Source organism: Catharus ustulatus, chromosome 13, assembly GCF_009819885.2.
Source record: "Catharus ustulatus isolate bCatUst1 chromosome 13, bCatUst1.pri.v2, whole genome shotgun sequence".
NCBI lineage: Eukaryota > Metazoa > Chordata > Aves > Passeriformes > Turdidae > Catharus > Catharus ustulatus.
The window spans coordinates 7249688-7270683 of NC_046233.1; the positions used below are offsets into that span (position 1 = coordinate 7249688).

Consider the following 20996-nt stretch of genomic DNA (forward strand, 5'->3'; position numbering starts at 1 on the left):
AGCTATTCAGTCATCTTCCCTGGGTCAGTGGTGCCAGGCATGACTCTGGTTAGATATTTAGCTGTGAGCATCAACATTGCTGCAAGTTGTCCACTGGGACAGCACTGCTGGATTGGTGCCAAGTATTTCTGTTGTTTAATGATAGCTGTCAGACCTCTTTGGACCTGTGTAGGACCCCAGCCTTCAGGTTTTCAACCTCTAAATGCCAGGGGGAGTTGTGAATTGTAAAGGTTTGTCCTGCAGCAAAGAAACAGGCATTTCAGCTGATTTTATTGCTGTCCTTTACTGTAGCAGATGGGCTTCACTCACTTTTATCTAGGGAATCAGATCTTCAGATGAAAGCAAATCTAGGGCATTTTGCAGCCTAGGGACCATGCTTGTCTCTGAGCAGACACCACATGCAGGACTCAAATTATGAGTTCTTCAGCTATCCTGCAAACCATGGCCATGGGCAAATGCACCTGAGATCAGCTTTCTTCATCAGCAAAGCTATGTAACAAGTCAGCTTTCATGGGCAATGGTGTCCCATGTGCTGCAGAGCTGGTGTCCTGTGGGTTGCACAGCCCCATGCCAGCTTGAATCTGCTCTGTTTTCCTAAATGGTTTTATCCAGGGTAGTTCACAAGGCTGTCTAAACAGGCAGGATGAGTTTGTGGCGTGTCTTGGTACAACCTTGTTGTGCTGTTAGTAGAAAGGCTGGAAAAACATGGTGCATCAGCAAATTTGATTTTGTTCCCCTAAAGATCATCAGATCTGAACAGCACCTGATGCACAGAAATACTGCAAGGGAATGTTTTAGTGATGTTCTCTACCTGTATTCTGTAGTCTGTAGCTTCTTCTAATCTGTGAGCAATCAGCAATGTTTGGGCTTCCCATAATAGCAAAGATTTAGGCATCTGCATGTCTCTGGGTTTAAATCAACTGTGGCAAGCACTGTTGACTGAGAGGGGACATTTTCCATCTATTCTGGTGAGGCCACAATGTGACTCTTCCCTAGTCCTCACTTCTGCAGAAGTCTGTGTAGTCCATCTAGTAAACATACCCCAAAGGACACAATTTATACCATGAAAACAGGGAAGGGGGCTTGCCAAGGTAACTTAATCCAGTTTTCCAAACAAAAGAAAACAAGAGTCATAGCTGGAAAACAGAAGTGTAGACCAGGTCTTGGCAAGTCCCATGTTATGTCTGAGTGTAAAAAAAACCACTTGGGATTGAGGAATTAATTTTTCTATTTTATTTGTCTTTTGGATTTGGAAGTTTTCTGCTTAGGGTACCTGTGGGGAGGTTTGAGTTTTCCCTGGTGTTTCTCCTCATTGCCTGTTTCCTCTCCTGACACAGCACAGTTTCTGCAGCTCTCTAGGAAATCAGATAGAGCAGCTTTTTGAAAAGCCAGTGCTGTGAGCTTGCCGTGCTGCTTAGCACCAGTAAACAGAATATTCAGTAGTTGCTGTTGTCCTCAGTCTTTGTGCTATAAATCATTCCACAGTCTCAGCACCTTGCCTTCACTTTGCCATTTAAGGGTACAGAGAAAGAAAAACATGGCGGTGAGAGACAAAACATGAAGTAGTTCTGTTTTATTTGATTGCAAAATCATTGTGTGTGGCTGAGAAATAAGTGAGGCCGAGTCTTGTTGCCCAGGTTGGTGGCTCATATTGCAAAGCAGCACAATCCCACCTTTGCCATGTCTCTCCTTCACGTGCAGCACTGCAGGTTTGGGATGTGTGTGCCCAAGGAGCGAGAGGCGCCGGTGACAGACGGAGCCTGGGGCACCTGGAGCCCCTTCGGGACCTGCTCGAGGACCTGCGGCGGTGGCATAAAGACGGCGATTCGGGAGTGCAACAGGCCTGAGTGAGTGCACAGAGGGGGAGATGGGTTTGCAGTTTGGGCTGCCCAAATGGGCTGAAATCAGCTTTGGCTGTCCCCAGTCCTTGTGGGTGCCAAGGGCAGGTGGCTCTGTCCTGGGGATGGGTGGCTTTGTTATTGGTGTGTGGGTGAAGTGCTCTAAAAATGAGGGATAAAAAACTGATACCTCCATGGCTTTATTACCTTCTGTTTTCCTGTGGAGGCACAGCTGGGGTCCCGCTTCCAGAGGTGTTTTTCTTTCTCCAATACTGTGATTCAGAAAGGAAGGAGCCTTCCCTTTTCACCATTTTACCCCTGTTTTGGTTGCTTTTGCAGCTGTTCCTACAGGCCTTTATAATAAAGTTTTCTACCATTTTATTCCTGCTTTGTCTGGTTTTGCAGCTTTTGGCTGCTTTTGCAGCTGATCCTTTATACAGCTACATTTCAGCTGGTGCAGACTAGCCAAACCTCAGTGGAAATCTGTGCCCCATTAAAAAGTGGCACTCAAAAATGTTTGCTATCAGCCTGGAATGTAAAATCCTGCACCCTTTGAAACGGCAGGGAATTTTGCTGTGGGCTTCAAGGAGACAAATATGTAGTTGGTGCAATAGTAATAGCTTGAGCAACTGGTATGAAAGCAGCCTGTTTACGTAAATTGTGAATTGTGCTGATTTCTGTTTAACTACTTTCTTGCACAAGGGGTGGACAGGAGACTTTCTGGGCTTTTATTTGGGACTGAGATTCAGAGAGGAGAGGGGTCTGTGGGGCTGGTTGCACTGAGGGGTCTTAAAAAGATTCCTATTTCTCATCACTGGTGCTGGATGGTTTATTGCCAAGGAAATTGCCTCTAGGGATGTGTCAGTGATAGTTTCATCACTGCTGATGGGAGAAGGGAGAGCTTACACCTATGACACTAGTGGTAATAACAGAAGAAGCTACTCAGCACAGCTGGCCAAGTGTCAAAAGTTGAGGCTGAGAGAGTAGGACACCAGCAAATTAATTAAAACAACGCTAAGAAAAACACAAGTGCACAGAGCTCATCTGGCTCTGCTGAGTCAGCACGCTCCATATGGTCTTTGGTAGCCATGGAAAGACAAAAACAAAGCATCTTGCCAGCTCTGCTGCTGAAACTTTGGATGCTGTCAGCGAGATGTATTCCTGTCTTCTGAGAGGCATCTATTCAGACTGATAGCTTTTTGTGATAGAAAATCTCCTTTATCCTAAAGGCTAGCCTAGGGATTTGAAATTCCATCTTCCCTGATAGCTTGTGGTTTGTATCCTGGTGCTTCAGTAGGTGTATTGCTGTGGCTGGGATTTGCAAAAGCACCTAAAACACACTTGGCTCCAAGCTGCCTGAGAAATCCTTATGATTTATAGTGTTTTTTTTCCAGACCCCCTTTCCTAAGCCTTGTGCTGGCCCTGGCCTCTGCTCTCCAGCCCCTCACAAGGAGGGAGAAGTCTGTCCTGGCACCATCCACAGAGCTTTCCACTGATTGTTGATTTGTGCCTGTAATTTAGCGCTATAGTGTGAGCTCCCACCACCTGTGTGCCCATTATCATGGGGCTGCTAAAACGATGCAAATGGGTGACACCCCAGTGGACACTCTCTTGCCTTTTCCCCTTCTCAAAGTACTTCAAAAAGAGACATTTTCTCCTCTATTGTAGAAGGCAGCAAGCCCAACCCAGTTACCTTGAGTAAGGTCTGAAATAATTCTCAGTATGTCTTTTCTATTCAAAGATGGTTTAGGTTTTTTAAGTTTTTTCTGTACATGGTGGGATCTTGTATCCAGTAAAAGATTGTGTTAAATCTAGCATTGAAAATCCCATCCATTCCCTCTGGTACAGGAAGTAAGGCTGCAGCTCCTGCCTCTCTCTATAGAGTGCTCTGACACCTACATGGATGAGTATCCTGCAGGGGTGCAGGAAGAGCTGTAAGCCTCTGGAATGGCAACAGACTGTTTTGACATACCCTGAAGGAATGTGTTTGCTAACCAGAGCAGACCCTTCCCACTGAGATTGCTCACATGGGAATTTGAGCCTGGTTGATGGACAAAGCTCGTGGCTGTGGTGCATCATCAGAGGGTCTGTGGTGCATCCCCTGGTTTTCAAAGAAGGACATGTTGCAGAATTATGGGAAAGGGCATATTTGATAAGATGTCAGGACCAGAAGCCCTGTTTTCAGGAATGGCTTTTTGGGGAGTGTTATCTCTGGATGTGAGTCAGATCACATTTGCATTTTAGTCCATCACAGAAGTATCCACCTGTACTGAAAACTGCCTGAGCCTCACATATAAACACATATATAGGTAACTGTCCCAGCCACCAACCAATTCCCAGTCCTAGGGCTTCCTGGAATGCAGAGAAGGATGTCTCAAACTGATCTGTGCACACTGGAGCTGCACAGAATTTTCTGCAGTCGCACATGAGCACAGGTACATGGCCAAATGTGCCCTGCAGTTAATTCTCCAGGTGGTTTTCCTTGTGGCATCCTCAGTGCTCCCAGGCAGAGCTGCTGCCCATGGGGCAGGTGCAAAGCACCCCCAAAACAGCACTTCTTGGCAGGATGTCTGTACCTGGTGCTCCTGGACTGCTGGGAGCTGGGTGCTGCTCCTAAATCTGCAGGTGAAAATGCTCAAGGTGATGGATGAATTAAGCATTATGTACTTCAGACCTATTGGGGTGGGAATGGGGATGAGACCCCATCATTCCCTGGAACTGAGAATTTCTGGGCTGCTGGGAGTGATACTGGATTGAAAGTGGGTCCACACTGGCTGTTGTTTGGTCAAATAGATGATTCAGAGAGAAGGGAAATGGAAGCAAAACAAGGAGGTTTCTATGCATGTACTGCTTTCCCTTCTGTCTCTGTGGTACATTGTTGATGATCCATAAAAATATTACACAGAATGAAGTGTGCTGTATTTCTTCATTACATTGAAAATTGTTGTTATGTGAGGGTGACTTATTTTTCAGGGTCAGCTCTTTCTGTCCCTCAGATTCTGCGAGAAGCAATGCTGGTTAAAAACACTCTGAAACTGTCTGGGGAGTTTGGAGCTGTTTTTGAGTGTCAGAAGTGTGTGTGTGCTTCATCTCCCAGCACTGTCTGCAGGAGATTTACTGTCAGGGTTACAAAGCTGACAGTTTGCAACACGGTGGCAAGCTTTAGCATCCTTCAGTTTGTGGTGTGTCCATGTATCAGTGTTATCTCAATCTCAGGGGTGGTGTCTAGAGAAGAAAAACCTAATTAGTAGCTTGGGATTTTTGGATTTTATCAGACATACCTTTAAAAAAAATAAAACTCCTACATGTTTCTCCATATTCTCCTTAACTAAATAGTTAAGAGTTTCATTTTAGTTAAATTGATTTATATTGGAAGCAGTGTGGTTGCTGTAAAAAGGTTGTAATTGCAATTGTTTTAAAAAGAAATGCCCTCTTAAAGGTTTGTATAACTCAGAAGCTTTGTCAAACTGCAGCAGTCCTGCAGAGGTATAAATGCTTTTGGAGTGAAAATGATGAATGCTGTTAATGCCCCCATGAATGACTCGGACTCACCCAGGTCTGGAGTGTGCTGCTGCCATGATTAAGAAGTTTCCTGGTGTGCTGTGTAGTAAGATGGTTGAGATGTCCCTTTGTAGCTAGAGGTAGCTCATGTACCTGCATGGGAATAGTCCATGGGATGGGCTCTGGTATTGGGAAACCCCCAGCAATTGCCATTGTGCCTGCAAGGCAAGGAGGGGTTTGGGCTGTGTCTGCAGGGGCTGCTGTGCTGGGAGAGCCCTGGAGCTGTCCCAGGTGTAATCAAGTAAGTTCTTTGAAGTTGTGACAACAAGGTGGCAACCAACTAAATCAGTAAAAAACAAGTTTAGACTTACTCCTCCACTAGGAACTGTAAAGGTGTAAAACCAGACTGTAATCAGGAATCTGCAATGGGCACTGTGCAGCTGCTTGGGCTTTTTGTCACTGGTACTTGCTTAATTGCAAACACCAGAAACCTTTGTAAGTGACAGGCATTTCACTTCCATATGGCATATGAAAACTGCCCTGAGAGCAGGTAGAGCTGGTGTTTGTAGCTATTGCCCAGGGCTGAGCCTGAGGACAAATCATACCCCGTGGCATTTAGGATAGTACTAGAGGGGTCTGCACCACAGCACTGAGGATCCCAGAGGATACTGGCAGGAAAAATCCCATGGTGGTGCTCAGCATCTCACCTGCAGCTGCTCAAGGAGTCAAATCCTTCTGCCAAACCTGTGAGCATCCCTAGTGTGGTGCTGATGGGGTGGTGGGAAGTCTTCCTGCCTTTCCCAGTTTTGCAGGCAATCTTTTGGCAAGGGCAAGCTGTTTTGTGCTGCTGTCTCTCATTTGTTTCACAGGAACTCTGCTACTTGAGTCACAATGAATTTTCGAGTGAAGAATTGTTATTTGTGGGAGAAAGGGCATTGCTGGGCCTCCTGGGTGGTGGAGGTGCAGAGATGCTAAAAATTCTGTTCAGCTGCAGGAACTTGTTGACTCACTGTGTAGAGACCATTGTGCATGTGCAGGGGGTGCTGTCCCTTTTGTTAGAGGTGCTGGCTGCATCCAACATGGAGATCTCGTGGTGAGCATCTCTGTTCTGAGGGCATTTAGCATTTTTTCATCTGCATCTTGAAGGATTCTCCAAGTGTGCAAACCTTGTGTGTGTTCCTTCCCAGCCAAGCTCCAAGGGAAGGAGAATTCTGCCAGCATCCCTGGGGCACTGATGGGTGCCTGGTCCCCAGGCAAGGCAGAGCTGATCCAAAAGAACAGCCCTAGAAGGCAGGAGCTGTGGGTGCCAAGATGCTGGAGCTTGGCAAGTTGCTCTTCTGATTGCACTTCTTGCTAGTGCAAGCACTCATTATTCAGGGGGTAGGTAGAAGATGTAGGTTTGATGGTTATTTTGATGTGCAGCTTGTTCTTGCACCACTGCTGGCAGCAGATGGAATGGGAAAGGCTCTTTCAGTCCTCAGAGTGATGTTCTCTGGCAAAGGCTTCATCTGTACATAAGAAAAATAGTTTTATGACTACAGCCCTGAATCTGTGAGTCAGGAAATTGAAAATTATAGCTTCTTCTAGGCTTATCCACTGGGTTTTATCTCTCTTCCCAGTTTACACCAGTGTCATCCTGCTATAAAATGGGGGTAAGTTATTTATTGCCATCTTTGGTGCTTTCTGGAATGTATGGAGGTAAAGTTGTTTCAAAGTTCTTGGCATTACATTTCTAACATTTGGGACTGGAAATCCTGAAGGACTTAAGTGACTTTCAGCTTCTGCAGGGAAGGAAGCCTTTTCTCCTGCAATGTTTACTTATTTGCAACCCACTAGATCAAAGGCAAATTGTCAACCACAAAATCCGTGGGGCTGATGGGGTTGTAAGGAGACGTGGGCCTGAGTGGGATCCTTCAGTGTGAAAATAAATCCTCAGGTGGGGAAGAAGATGTTGTTCTTCCTTTCTGATTTCTATCACTACCATGGCATACATCAGAAAACAAATATTCTCTTTTTCATCCCTTTTTATTACATATATGGGGTTTTTTTGTTAAACATCAACATAGCATTTCCTGCTTGTCAACCTGGGATATTCATTAAAGATATGCAGAAACACAGAGCCCACAAAATGCTGTTACAAATCCTGACTCTACTGAACAGGTTGCAGAATTACAATTCCACCTCATTTCCAGCCTCGTATTGTCTCTGCAGACCTAAAAACGGTGGGAAATACTGCGTGGGACGTCGCATGAAGTTTAAATCCTGCAACACAGAGCCGTGCTCAAAGCTGAAGAAGGATTTCCGGGATGAGCAGTGCGCGGAATTCGATGGGAAACACTTCAACATCAACGGGCTGCCCACGAATGTGCGCTGGGTCCCCAAATACAGCGGCAGTAAGTGCCTGGGGGGAATGCAGCTCCTGCCTCCTGGATTGCTGCCTAGGGGTGAGGGTGTTCAGATAACGTGCTCCTGGTGTCCCTCCCTCCCCCGCAGTCCTGATGAAGGATCGCTGCAAGCTGTTCTGCCGGGTGGCGGGGAGCACGGCCTATTACCAGCTGCGGGACCGCGTCATCGACGGGACGCCCTGCGGCCCCGACACCGACGACATCTGCGTGCAGGGCCTCTGCCGGGTAATCACCGTCCCTCCTCTTCACCAAAGGGCCATGGCAGCTTTGTAGGGCAGCCTGGCACTTCTGCATCATGCTCCTGGCAGTTGTTGGCATGGTCTCTTCACTCAGCATCTGCAGACTCTGTAAGCCACAAATGGTCTGAAACTTGTGCCAACCTCCAGATTGGCCAGAGCCACACGTGGAATCATAAGATCATTTAGGTTGGAAAAGACCTTTGAGATCAAGTCCAACCATTAACCCAGCACTGCCAAGTCCACCATTAAACCATGTCCCCAAGTGCCATACCTACATGTCTTCTAATACCACCAGGGAGGATGACTCCCATCACTGCCCTGAGCAGCCTGTTCCAGTGTTTGACAACCTTTTTGGTGAAGAATTATTTCCTAATATCAAGTCTAAATCTCCCCTATTGAATGTGAGGCTGTTTTCTCTTGTCCTCTTGCTTGTTACCTATGAAAAGAGCCTGACCCCCATCTGGCTACAGCTTCCTTTCAGGTAGTTGTAGGGAGTGAGAAAGTCTCTCCTGAACCTCTTTTTCTCCAGGCTGAGCTCCCCAGCCCCCTCAGATACTCCTCATCTTACTCTAGACCATTCACCAGCTCTTCTTGGGACACACTCAAGTAGAAGATGTTTGCACATCTGCCTTAAGTTACTGAGGGCTGTGGACCTAAATCCCAGTGTTGCTTCCTTCTGTGCTTTGCCCCAGTTCTTCCTGATCAGACCCCAGAGCCCTACATTCCCATTCACAATTGTTCTTCACACTTTTCAGTGTGGGAACAATTGATAAAAGAATTTTTTTCTAGTGAGGGCATTACCTGTTGCAAACAGTTGTTCTGATTCTTGCTTTGTAAAAAAGCCTTTTGTTGTAAAACCTTGTGGGATAGCCACACTGTAAATCAGTGGAAAAATGTGGGGAAGCAAACCAGTTTATCTCACAGCAGCCTTTGCATACACAGCTTTTGTGTACCTTAATTAGGAGATTTGTCAGTGCTGTTCTAGTCTGTATTTGCTCAATCTATTTTTTTCAATTTTTCTCTTAAAGCAAGCTGGATGTGATCATGTGCTGAATTCAAAAGCAAGAAGAGATAAATGTGGTGTTTGTGGTGGGGATAATTCTTCATGCAAAACTGTTGCAGGCACATTTAACACGGTGCATTATGGTAAGAATCTGTTGCTAAAAACTTTATAGTGAAAAATGTGGGTCTATAAAAGCCATTATGACACTTAATCTACAAAAACACTGATGTAAAACACAAAATCCTTCTAGCTATAGTATATTCCATTTTATAACTATTTATGCTATCCCTAAATGAAAAGTATCAGCTTGTGTAATGTGAGGTAACTTAGCTCATTTCCCTTCCCCTGTAGAAAACAAATCAAATGCCTGTGTAATAGCCTTGACTTTCTGTTAAATCCTTCCTAGGTTATAACATTGTGGTTCGCATCCCAGCTGGTGCCACTAATATTGATGTGCGTCAGCACAGTTACTCAGGGAAACCAGAGGATGACAACTACCTGGGTGAGTTGTACTCCTTATTTGTCTCCAGAAATCTGCTTGGTTGTCTGGTTCTGGTGATATATCTACTGGCAGCTCTCTGCTAGGGAGGTTGAAGAATTCATTTAAGGGAGATGTTTTGTTGGTGAGAATTTTTCTATGTCTGCCAAGCATTCAGCCTTATCTTCTTCCTCTGTTTTTGTTCATGCCATCCTAGATGCAAAGTTTGGGAGGTTCACCAATTATAATAAATATTCCCTTAGGGAGTGTCTAGGGCTGTTTAGGACTGTTGAACCTGGGTGTGAGCTGAGGGACAAAGCTGGGAATCAGACAGGATTCTGAGCTCTGCTGGAGTCTCCTCACTGCAACTTTATCTCTGCTGTCACCATGCTTTTGAATGGTGTCACGTCCTGAAAGATCTTTGTGCAAACACATACAAAGAGAAATTTTTTGCTATTCTTCTTAGGATAATAATTCTGATTTCACTTAGAGTGAGGCCTTCTTGTCCCTGCCTGATAGTGACATGTAACTGTAAAGAAATACTCTGCACCAATGATGTTGGTTTGATCTAAACCTAACAGTAACTTGGCCTTTGGCTTTCATAGTCACTGTTTTCTCTAATCTGTGGCTGTGTCTTTAGAGGCAGATGAACATGCTTGTGGTGCTGTGTCAGACCACTCTGCTACAGGCACATACATGCTGTTAGCATGGCCATGAGTGTCTTTTCTACCATGATCACTAACTCACCCCATAGATAGTTCTGTTTGGGTTCAATAGCAGAGATAATACAAATCAATATCACAACTGGTGTTACACTTACTAGTTGAAGGCTGATTTTGCCATTAAATCCTGTTTGGGGTCTCTGAGTTTCTGGTCTTCCTCTTTTGCACACCCTGTGCCTTGCACCACCAGCTGTGTTCCAGTAGCACAGGGTCCTGTGCTTACATAATTGAACGGGGCATTTCATCTTGTTCTATCTCACCAAATTCCTGTAACTAGGTATGTTAGAAAGGGGAGTTGGCTGGTGGCCCATCAAAGGTAAAGGGACTCATTTGTGAAACAAGTAGCAGAGACTACCATACACCAAAGGGAGACAATGCTGACAGCCTTGGCTGTTGCTCTGAAATGCCATCCATGTGGCTGGACCCTTCGTTGAGGCAAAAAGTTGAGGTGATGCAGCATAAATGCACATCAGCACCAAAAAAAGTTACTGAGGTCTCACAGTTTTCTGTTGTGGAGGAGGGAGCCAAATTTTATTTTTCCTTTTTCCTGGAAAAAACAGTCCTCCCTATGTTGTGCCTATTTAAACTGGTTTACCCCAGAATGAGCCCCAGACTTCTCAGCTCTTCTTGGAGGGCCTTTAATCTTCTTGGGAAACAATGAAGTCAAATCTTCTTTAATGTTGCTTTAATATTGCTGGGAAAGCATCTCTTCACATTAGGCCTGACTGGAAGCAAATGAGAAGTGTGCATGTGTCCACTTACTTTGCAGCTCACTGAGTGTGAAATCTTGGGCCCTTGGTTACTGTGAACCTTGGAGTTGCTTAACAATTTAGGAGGAATTTGATGTTGTCATCAAGTCCAAGATGTACCTACTGTTGTAGGAGATATAGTAAAAGAGAAGGAATCCTTTAATGAGTTTTACTACTGCCTAATAACATTAAAACCTCCAAAGTGTGAAACTTGGTTGAGTGTAGCCTCTGCTTTGTGAAGTTTTCTCCATCTATGTCTGTTTGCTACTGAGCAGTGTTTTGCTTCATTATATCTCCTCATTCGATGGAAAAAACCTTCCCTTTGGTGTTTTGGTGTTTAGATTTTTCAGTACAGGGGCTTTTTAGTAACGTAGCTGTGATGGGTGAAATGGTGGGGAAACTAACTTAGGAAATTAGCTACATAATCGCATTAGTGTGAAGTTGTGCAGCAGACTGCTGTTTTCAGGAAACTGTTCCTTTTATAAAGCATTTAGGCTTTAAGCCTCCAGTGCTCTCACATACCTTAAGATTTGGAATAATAAAAAGTATGGGGGGAGGAGGGAGAGAGAGACAAAGAGGGAGATTCTGACCAAACTGTGATTACATACTAGAAAATTATGTTTAGGTAATTAGGGTGTGTACATTAACCCGAAGAACACACCTGGAAAACACGAGGGACACCACCCTATCCATACAGCTAATGAAAAGGTTTGGGCAGGATTATTTCTGTGGTGTATGTGAGGATACAGCCTATGTGTGCTCCTTGCAGCAGCCAGCCCAGAATGCCTTTTGGATATCTCTGCGTTGAGTTATGGATGAATTGTTTAGCAACAACTTCAGGAATTCAGCCTTCATTTTTAGGAGGCTTTCCAGTGGAAAAAGCAGAAGGCACAATGTCTGCAAGAGCTCTGCTGCTCACTTTACATCCTTTGTTTGAGAGTGCCAATGGGCTTTTCCCCCCACCCCCAAGGGAAAGGAGCCTGAGAGCACATGACCCACATTGTTGTGTACGTATGAGTTAATTCTGCCTCTTTAGTTCTTGTTTTTTGCACCTATGCAGCCTTATCTAACAGTCAAGGAGACTTTATATTAAATGGAGACTTTGTCGTCAGTATGTTTAAAAGGGAAATCAAAGTTGGGAATGCTGTGATCGAATACAGCGGCTCCGATAATACTATTGAAAGGATTAATTCCACAGATCGGATTGAGCAAGAAATAACACTTCAGGTGAAGTATATATTGTGTGTATGGACAAATCTGCTCAGCATTGTTGGACTGAAAACAGTGGGCAGTGATATCTGTTGGTTTACTCTGCTTCATTTTTCTTCCTCTCAGGTTTTATCAGTGGGCAATTTGTACAATCCTGACGTTCGTTACACATTCAATATCCCTATTGAGGACAAGCCTCAGCAGTTTTACTGGAATGAGCATGGCCCATGGCAGCCCTGCAGTAAGCTCTGCCAAGGTGAGTGTTTGGGAAGGCTTTGTTTTGTCCTGGATTCCTTTGGGGTCTGGGCTTTGCTGTCAGATCCCTCTCTGATTTCTTCAAGATTCTCACCCTGTGGGTATAATTGCTTCCCTGGTCTGCAGTGGAGGGTAACATCCTACAAGGTGCTTCTGGCTTTCAGAGCAGGGCACTTTACAGCCCCTCCCAGCCAGGTGAGCCTCACAACCTGGTTTGCAGGTGAGGAAGCTGAAGCACAGAAAAGGTCGTGAGGCACATTTCCTAAGGCTGCAAAATACACCAGTGTCTGGTTTTGGATTTGACATCCAATCATTGCCTGTGCCCATCCTGCTAAATACTCACTCAGAGCCCATCCTTGTGGGGGTACTGCAGCTCTCTGCCTGTGTCCATCCCATTTGTGTTAAACCCCTTCTGCTCTGCTCAGTGTTAAATCCCCTCCCTGTTTCTGACAGAGGTAGAAAAGCACACCTAAACATCTGTTGAATACTACTGTGAAAGGTGTAAGAGGAATAACTGCATTGATCACTTTGCTGCATGACTCTAACCGAGTGCTGGTTTTCTCTGTGCAGGAGAGAGAAAAAGGAAGCCTGTGTGTAAGAGAGAGTCAGATCAGCTCACGGTGTCAGACCAGCGATGCGACCGAATTCCCCAGCCTGAGCCCCCCACCGAGCCTTGTAACACAGAGTGTGAATTAAGGTGCACTGTGCTCAGCCCTGTATATAAATAATATTGTGTACTTCTTATTTACTCCTCTTTCCTTTCACTTCTTACCATAATTCCCTTTCTCACTAGCCTATATTAGATTTTGAACAAGAAAAGGATTGGTAGTTGCCTCTTTGTCAACCAGGAGGGATTGTCATCCACCAGTGGTGTTTTGAAAGGCACTTTTCAATGTTTTTACATTTCTCTTGCTGGATTCAATTAGAGCTAACTAGAACAAAAATTCTCTAATGTTGAAAAATCTCCCTGTGCAATACAGGGCCTGAAATTTGCATCTACTTGGATCAGAAATGCTCAGCACCATTCTACAGCCTGCAAAGAGGGGAAAACATATACTTAAAGCAAAAACGTAGCTAAGACTTGGACTTATCATTGTTTATTTAAAGCAAAGAATAGGCTTAAGTGTGGAATGGGTTCGGGGCTGTCCCCAGACAATTCCTGGCAAGCTGGAATTGATGGAGCACAGCCTAAATCATCAGAACCCATTTTCCTTTAAAAAGCAATCTGTTTTCCTTTCTGGGGCTTAAATATGGTGGCATTAAGCAGCCGCTGGTGAAGCAATTCAGATGGCCGAGTTTCCCGAGGGGTTTCTCCAGCCCTGTGAAACCGGGGCTGTGCAGGGCCGGGTTGTCGCGGTAACAGCTGTTGCCATTGCAACAGGTTGGAAACTTGAGAAGGGCAAAGCAGGAGTCTGAAAAGCACGCAGGGATGTGAGGCTCCCACCAGTCAGGAGCTATTGATTCCAAATCCCCTTGATCTCATTCTTCTCTGGGCTGTGATAGAGTTTGCTGTCTTTGACTCGGGAGTGGGGCTCTGTGCTCCCTGTTCAGGCACAGGCAGCATCCCGGGTGTCTCCAGGACCCCCAGAGGATGTCACTGCCTCCTCCCCCAGAAGCCACCCCTGCCAGGTGTGAGACACAATGGGCTCCTGCTGGCTTCAGGGTCTCCAGCATCCTCCCTGGATCAGGCCTCATGTTCAGCATCTCTTTCCAGAGCTGAGCTGAAGTGAAGCAGGGGTGTGGATCCTTGGGGGCCTCCAGCAGCATCCTCGTGTCCTTCTCACAGAGGAGGCAGCAGGGTGGAAATCTGTCTGTCAAGAGAGGACACTTCTAATCCCTGCTGGCCCATCTAGGGCTTGAGTGTCTTGTAGAAAGTAATTTGCTTGTCCTTTGGAGAGCTGAAACTGCTTTGTGGGTGTTGTGCAATGTGGAACACCTCTCAAGCCTGTGCAGATCATTTTCTGATGCTGTATTTTCCAGCTTTTAGTGGCTGAGGTGGCAGGTCAGGGGAACATGGGGTAGAAAGCTTTCAGAAGCTTTCAGAGCACTGTTACTTGACTGACCATGAATGTCCCTTGCCACCTTGGCTGGTCCCACAGGGTTACGTGTGGCTCTGCTGTCTTTCTGTTGCTTAAGAGAGACTTGTGACAGTTCCTTTCCTTCAAGCAACAATGCCACAGTAATTGTGAGTCCCAAAGCACTGGGAAGTGTGACACAGAGCCAAAACTTCCTGTTCAAGAGCATATATTCCTTATTTCTGTCAAACACCCTTGAGCACGTTCCCTGCAGAGCCAGGGCTGACGTGTGCTGTCCTCGGCGCAGGTGGCACATCGCGAGGAAGAGCGAATGCACGGCGCAGTGCGGGCTGGGCTACCGCACCCTGGAGATCTACTGCTCCAAATACAGCCGGCTGGAGGGCAAGATTGAGAAGGTGGACGACCGCTTCTGCAGCAGTCAGGCCAAGCCCAGCACGAGGGAGAAGTGCACTGGAGACTGTAACGTGGGAGGGTGGCGGTATTCGGCCTGGACTGAGGTAAGGGATACTCTGTGGTGCAGCGAGTGCTGCTCCTTGCACAGGAGTATATATGTGAAATATGGCCACAGTGGTTCTGCTTTCATTGCTTCCTCTGGAGGACACTCTAGTCTGAATCAGCCCGGCACGCCTTACCTCCCACTGCAATTAATCTATAGTTTAAGTATCTGTCTTCATTATGTGAAGCTCTGCTAGCTGTCTTCTGCCATCAAAGCTGTCACCACTGCCAGGAGCTGGGGAGGACATGTTACCATCATCAGAGGACTTCTGAAATTTGTTTCCTTTACCCATCTTAACTTTTGCATGAACAAGAATATCCCTGAATGCAGGCACTGACGAGCCTGGGGATTTCCAGGGAGGGCACAGTGAAGGGAGGCTCGCTGGTCAGAGAGAGTTAATCTCTCTTAAAATGAGAACGAGCAGCAGCCATTTAGGAGAATTGAAAGGCAACACTTATAAAAGTAATAATGGGGTTATAACCTGAAAAGAATTTGTGAAACACATTGCCACGACATTTTATTAAGCTTAGCAAGATTAGCTTTTTAAAGGAATACATAAAGTAAAAGCCTGTTACTGGAAGTATAATTTTTTATTCTGGCGGTTTCCTGCAGTCACTCCACAGTGACTGCAAAGAGGGAGGAGGCACTAGCAGTAGAGTGGCAGGGAATAGTGACTGGGTGTGTGTCCTTCAGTGCTCCAAGAGCTGCGGCGGGGGCACGCGGCGGCGGCGAGCCATGTGTGTCAACACCTACAACGACGTCCTGGACGACAGCAAGTGCAGCCAGCAGGAGAAGCTGACGGTGCAGCGGTGCAGTGACTTCTCGTGCCCGCAGTGGAAAACCGGAGACTGGTCCGAGGTAGGTGCTGGTCACCAGGGTGGGCTCACCCTGCTGGTCCTCCACCCTGAGGGGCTGGTGTCTGCAAAGAGGTGTCTCCATCCCTGCTCGACTGTCAGGATTTGTTTGTGCCTCCTGCAGAAGGTGGCAAGCCTGTGCACAGGGAGGCTTCAGACAGGCAGCAAAGTCATTGACCTTGTTACCACTGGCCAAGTGGCCACTTTCCTCCCTGCAAAGCCACAGGGGGTTAATGTCTCTCCAATCCTGCAATAATTTCTTCCCTGCTTTTCCATAGTTCTGCTGTACATTTGGGAAGAAAAATACCTTCTGCCCTCATTTTCCCTTGAGATTGTCCTCAAGAGCCCTGGCAGCTCTGGCTGTCACTGGAGGGCAGGACTGCACCCTGCTGATGTTTTGCTCAGCCTCTCTGCTGTTTATTACCTCTTCCACTGCTGCTGGTGTTTTTTGCAATGCAACGAATCTTGATAGGTTTGTCTCTGCAGCAGGACTAGGGGTGCTGGAGAGAAGTCTTCAAAGGGTGCCCATCATCATTGTGGCCAAATTTCTCTTGTTTCTGTGAGTCACATTGTTTTAGGGCATAATGAAAGCAATTAAATGGGAACAGGGACTGTTCTCCACCAGACATGTCTTCTGATTTGAGCTGGTGGCAGTCCAGGCCACACCAAGGCAGAGGAAGAGGCACTTACTGCCTGCAGAAGCCAAGATCCTTAAAATGCACGGTCAGAAAGAACAAGTTTTTTAGAAGCACCCTGTTGTGCACAGCTAAAACCCCACAGGGCAGTGCTGTGCCTTTGCCCCAGGTCTCACAGCTGCTGGAAGTCAAGAGACTGTGGTCTCACTTTGCCCATGCTGTGCTCTCCATGCTCCAATCCCTGCTCTAGACCAGCTCCTGAGAGCAATCTTCATGTTGACAAGACACTCCCCTGTCTTCCAGGACATGCTGATGTTCGCTAAAGAGCTGCACTTCAGCACCAGGCTTTTTTAAGCAGTGGTTGCAGCGTGTCTCCAGGCTTATTTTTCAGTGCCAGGGCAGATGCTGAGATGGCAGTGCATCCCTGGCACTACCTGAGCTTGCATTTTCTCCTCACAGTGCTTGGTCACCTGTGGCAAAGGGCACAAGCACCGCCAGACATGGTGCCAGTTTGGAGAGGATCGACTGAACGACAGATTTTGCGACCCCAAGACGAAGCCGGAGTCGGTGCAGATGTGCCAGCAGCAGGAATGTGCCTCGTGGCAAGTGGGGCCATGGGGCCAGGTACCACACAGCCCCACAGAGCTCCTGCCTGGGGGGACCTGGATAAGGGTGGCTGGGGCTGGGCGCTGCGCTTTCATCCAGATTCAGCAGCATAACTGTGTTAATTGATTTGCACACCAAAGCAGCCCTCTGTTTGCTTGGGTTCAGCGGATAGGCAGCAATAACAGTACCTGCCCTTTGTGCTAAATTTAATCTCCGTCATACTAAATTGGCTGTGATTTTCCAAAAAAGGGGTTTCCAAGGTTACTCTCCTAAATCCATATTTAGGCACATAAATACATGGCCTAATTTTCACAGAAAAGCTGCTCACGTTGAATGACTTTTGTTGCTTTTAATGTTTTCCAGTTTCTGGGTTAGTGAGGGTTTTTTTTCCTGTTAAAATATAAGTTACTCATTCCTCCCAGAGTGTTCTAGCATCTGCTTTTTCACAAAGCTGTTAGCTCTTGACTTAAAAAACAGCAACAAACCCGGACCAGTTGTCCCAGTCAGACAGATTTCCCATCAGTAAAATTATTCATTAGCTGCTCATGGTACCATGGGGCTGAATAACCAGTTTTAAAGAAGGATATCATGCAGGTTCTTCCAGAGTCTAATTCTAATGTGTGCAGCAAAGTAAATCATTTCAGTGCTCGCACCTTTCTTCCCAAAGAAGCAAGTGAAGCGTGCAAGACTCTGGTGGCTGCAGCGAGTTAAAACTTTGACCTAATTTAAAATGCTGAAATGCATGAAGTGGAGAGAAACCAGAAGGGAAACTGTCTTTTATTTTTGCTGCTCTTGCTACGTGCCTGAACAGTGGCTGGACTGATTAATACTTTCTAACCAAAGCACCTACTCAGACCCAGTGCTCTTTTCTCTCATGTGTCTTCTCCCAGTGCACTGTGACTTGTGGCCAAGGCTACCAGATGAGAGCAGTGAAGTGTGTTGTGGGCACCTACATGTCAGTGGTGGATGATAATGAGTGTAATGCTGCAACCAGGCCTACAGATACCCAGGTAAATCCTGCTGTCTTGTCTCCATCTTTTCCCAGTGTGTGTATAGAGGTATCCAGGCTACTACAGGTTCAGGTGACATCTTGCTGCAGCAAAGCTTTGCCCTAAATGCCATACATAGAGCAGTACCTTGGTTGTTAGAAAGATGCAGCACAGCACCCTGCTTTGGTAGAAATGGGATACATAAACTGTGTTCAGGGAATTCCCATGCAGATCCTCTCCATGTGGTTGACCTTACACTCTGAAGCACACCAGATTGCCAGAAAGGCAACAGACAACCTATGAAGGTATCAGGACTTGGTGAGTGAAGATTCATTACCTTTGCTTCTGGTTTATATCCATGGAGCTCTAGTCATACAATGGGATGTGAGGGTGTGTAAGGATGCAGCACTAAAACTGCACTCTTAAGAGCTCATGAGCTAAAGAAGCTACAGTGGATGAATATGGGATTACAAGAGACCACAAAGTTGAGACAGTATTTACTGGCCTCAGAGGTTCAGATCTTGACACAGCAGACACCTTCTTTGGCTTGCATGGAGTTGAGGATGCCTGGGCTGCAGTCTGGGCTGGTGTGGCTGCAGGACTGTTGCTGGTGCCCCTCACCACAAATGATATCTATCATCTAGGAGAGTTGTAGTGCTCGTGCCCAGCCCAGCTTCAGTCTTGCATGAACTCACAGAGTTTAACTAAGGCCACAACATTTGGGAAAGAGCTGTTTTTCCCATGTATGGAGACCAGTTGCACTACAGTCAAGGGGTAACAAACCCACCTGTCATCAGCCATTATTTGGCATGCATGCCTCCAGCATAAGTGAAATCACAGCAAAACGGAAATCGGGTTTGCCATTTGTCAGAAGCTGCTCTCCCCCTCATAGGGACAATCACTGTTAATTTCCTTTTTGGCAAGTACTACTCAATGGAGTAAAGTCATGGATGTTCATAATTTCTGGCACCAGACCTCCCAGGAGGTCCAGACAGGACCTGAGCCCTCCTGTGAGGCACTGTGCAAAGACTGAGCAGAGTGACATGTCTGTCCCCAAAACCTCCCATGGCTTGGTGTGTGGTGGAGATCAGCACATGGATACAGGTGGTCTGGTAGGCTGCAGGGAATCAAAGGGCTGCAATCAGCAGCATAACCTTTATTGTGTGGGCTGCAGGTCTCACACTGAAGGAAGAGAGCTTTGAAGGGAGATAAAGTTGCTCTTTTGCAGATGTGTGTTCATGCCAGAACTCTTAATGAACTTTCATCTTTTGCCTCAAAAACATCTGGTTTTAATGCATGGAGATGGCACATGGTTATGGGGATCCCTATTGTAGAGTTCCTAGTAAGTCAAAAGTCCACATAGGGTACTGCATATGAAGGCCCCAGGATATTGATACCAAATTTTGCTGATTCACCAAGAGAATGCAGGGAGGAAGCCTGCCTGCACAACATGTGCAGGTCACAGAGTTTCAAGATGTGTGTTCTTCATAATTACATTGAAGAGGAGGTGGTTTAATCAAAACATCTGCAACTTTATTTCCTGCTTTTTCCCCCTGTATTTCCTGTTCAGGACTGTGAAATAGCTGCTTGTCCTTCCCATCCAAATAGTCCTGAAGCCAACAGAGCCATATCAGGTGTTCACAGGACACAGTGGAGATTTGGATCCTGGACACCGGTAAGCACACATCATGCTTTCAGGATTATTTTATAGTAGACAATGTGGTATTTCTAAGTGCATGTCCCTAACTTTTCATTACAAAGTCCTTGCAATATATGTCAGGCAGCTCCCTAGTGAAGTGGTCTTTGCTCTTCCCCAGTGCTCTGCAACGTGTGGGAAGGGAACCCGGATGAGATACGTCAGCTGCCGGGATGACCAGGGCTCCGTGGCCGATGAGTCAGCTTGTTTCCACCTTCCAAAGCCATCAGCCACAGAAATGTGCACCGTGACACCGTGCGGGCAGTGGAAAGCCTTGGAGTGGAGCTCTGTAAGCATCACGCTGTCTCTTGCAAGAGACCTCATTGCTGGAAGTGTGCTTCATTAATCTGTCACACTTGTCCTTTTATAAGTGAGGTTACTTGGGTTTTCTGCTGCTCATTATTAGCAAAAGCTGGTTTTCCAAACTGGAAATGTGACTGTGTCTCCTTTTCCCACTGTAACGCAGTGCTCAGTGACTTGTGGTCAAGGTAAGGCAACGCGACAAGTGATCTGCATCAATTACAGTGACCAGCTGGTGGATAGGAGCGAGTGTGACCCGGACGACCTCCCTGCCACCGAGCAAGACTGCTCCATGTCTCCCTGTCATCCAAACAGCCATGACTACGGCAGGCCCATCCCCCCTTCCCTCTATCCGGATCATCGCCTCAAACCGCACCCTGGGGGCAGCCCAAACCGAAACCGTGCGCATATACCAGGAGGCAATCAGTGGAGGATTGGCCCCTGGGGTGCTGTAAGTGCCCTGATTCTCTTATTCCTGGGTTTCATTGGGTTTTGTTTCTTTCCCAAGCTAGTTGAGTCTTTCCTGAAAGTCACCACAAAGGGAAAAGGAAAAGGGACCTTTATCCCCACTGTCTGCTCTCTGCTCGCACAAGCAAGAGATGCAGAAGGGCTCAGGCATGACTTGCCAGCCTCTTAAACCTCGTATCTCCAAGGTAGTCTAGGCAGAAAGGTGACAGCATCATTTTCCATGAGGCAAAGGCCAGCCTGTGCTTCTTGGCTGTCTCCTGGGATATTTACAGCTGTGCAGAGTTGTTGCCAAAGCACAGCAAAGCCGGGATGCCAGCTCCTCTCACTGCAAACAGTATGCAATGCTTTATCATGGAAGTCTCTAAAGGGAATTAAGCACAAATGGGATGTCAAACACTGCAGCAGGGATTTCTCACCTGCTTGAAACTAGGGTGGCATTTACTTTCTTGGCTTAGTCAGCACCTAAGTCATTGCACTGCTATTAGCAATAGCTGGGTTTTGAAGTTTAATAATGCCT

General features: G+C 46.5%; 1 protein-coding gene across 6 annotated transcripts in view; it reads left to right on the forward strand.

The window, feature by feature from the left end:
• ADAMTS9 (ADAM metallopeptidase with thrombospondin type 1 motif 9) overlaps positions 1-20996 on the forward strand; it is a 79003-nt gene that overhangs the window by 22709 nt on the left and 35298 nt on the right. For all 6 annotated transcript variants that reach the window (XM_033071495.2, XM_033071491.1, XM_033071492.1 and 3 more), the window contains 15 exons: positions 1702-1847; positions 7551-7732; positions 7833-7969; positions 9012-9129; positions 9393-9488; positions 11996-12162; positions 12271-12400; positions 12970-13096; positions 14722-14932; positions 15625-15789; positions 16880-17044; positions 17917-18036; positions 19586-19690; positions 19833-20000; positions 20178-20462. In XM_033071495.2, the coding sequence (XP_032927386.1) occupies positions 1702-1847; positions 7551-7732; positions 7833-7969; positions 9012-9129; positions 9393-9488; positions 11996-12162; positions 12271-12400; positions 12970-13096; positions 14722-14932; positions 15625-15789; positions 16880-17044; positions 17917-18036; positions 19586-19690; positions 19833-20000; positions 20178-20462 (2322 nt within the window). The remainder of the gene's footprint in view (positions 1-1701; positions 1848-7550; positions 7733-7832; positions 7970-9011; positions 9130-9392; positions 9489-11995; positions 12163-12270; positions 12401-12969; positions 13097-14721; positions 14933-15624; positions 15790-16879; positions 17045-17916; positions 18037-19585; positions 19691-19832; positions 20001-20177; positions 20463-20996) is intronic.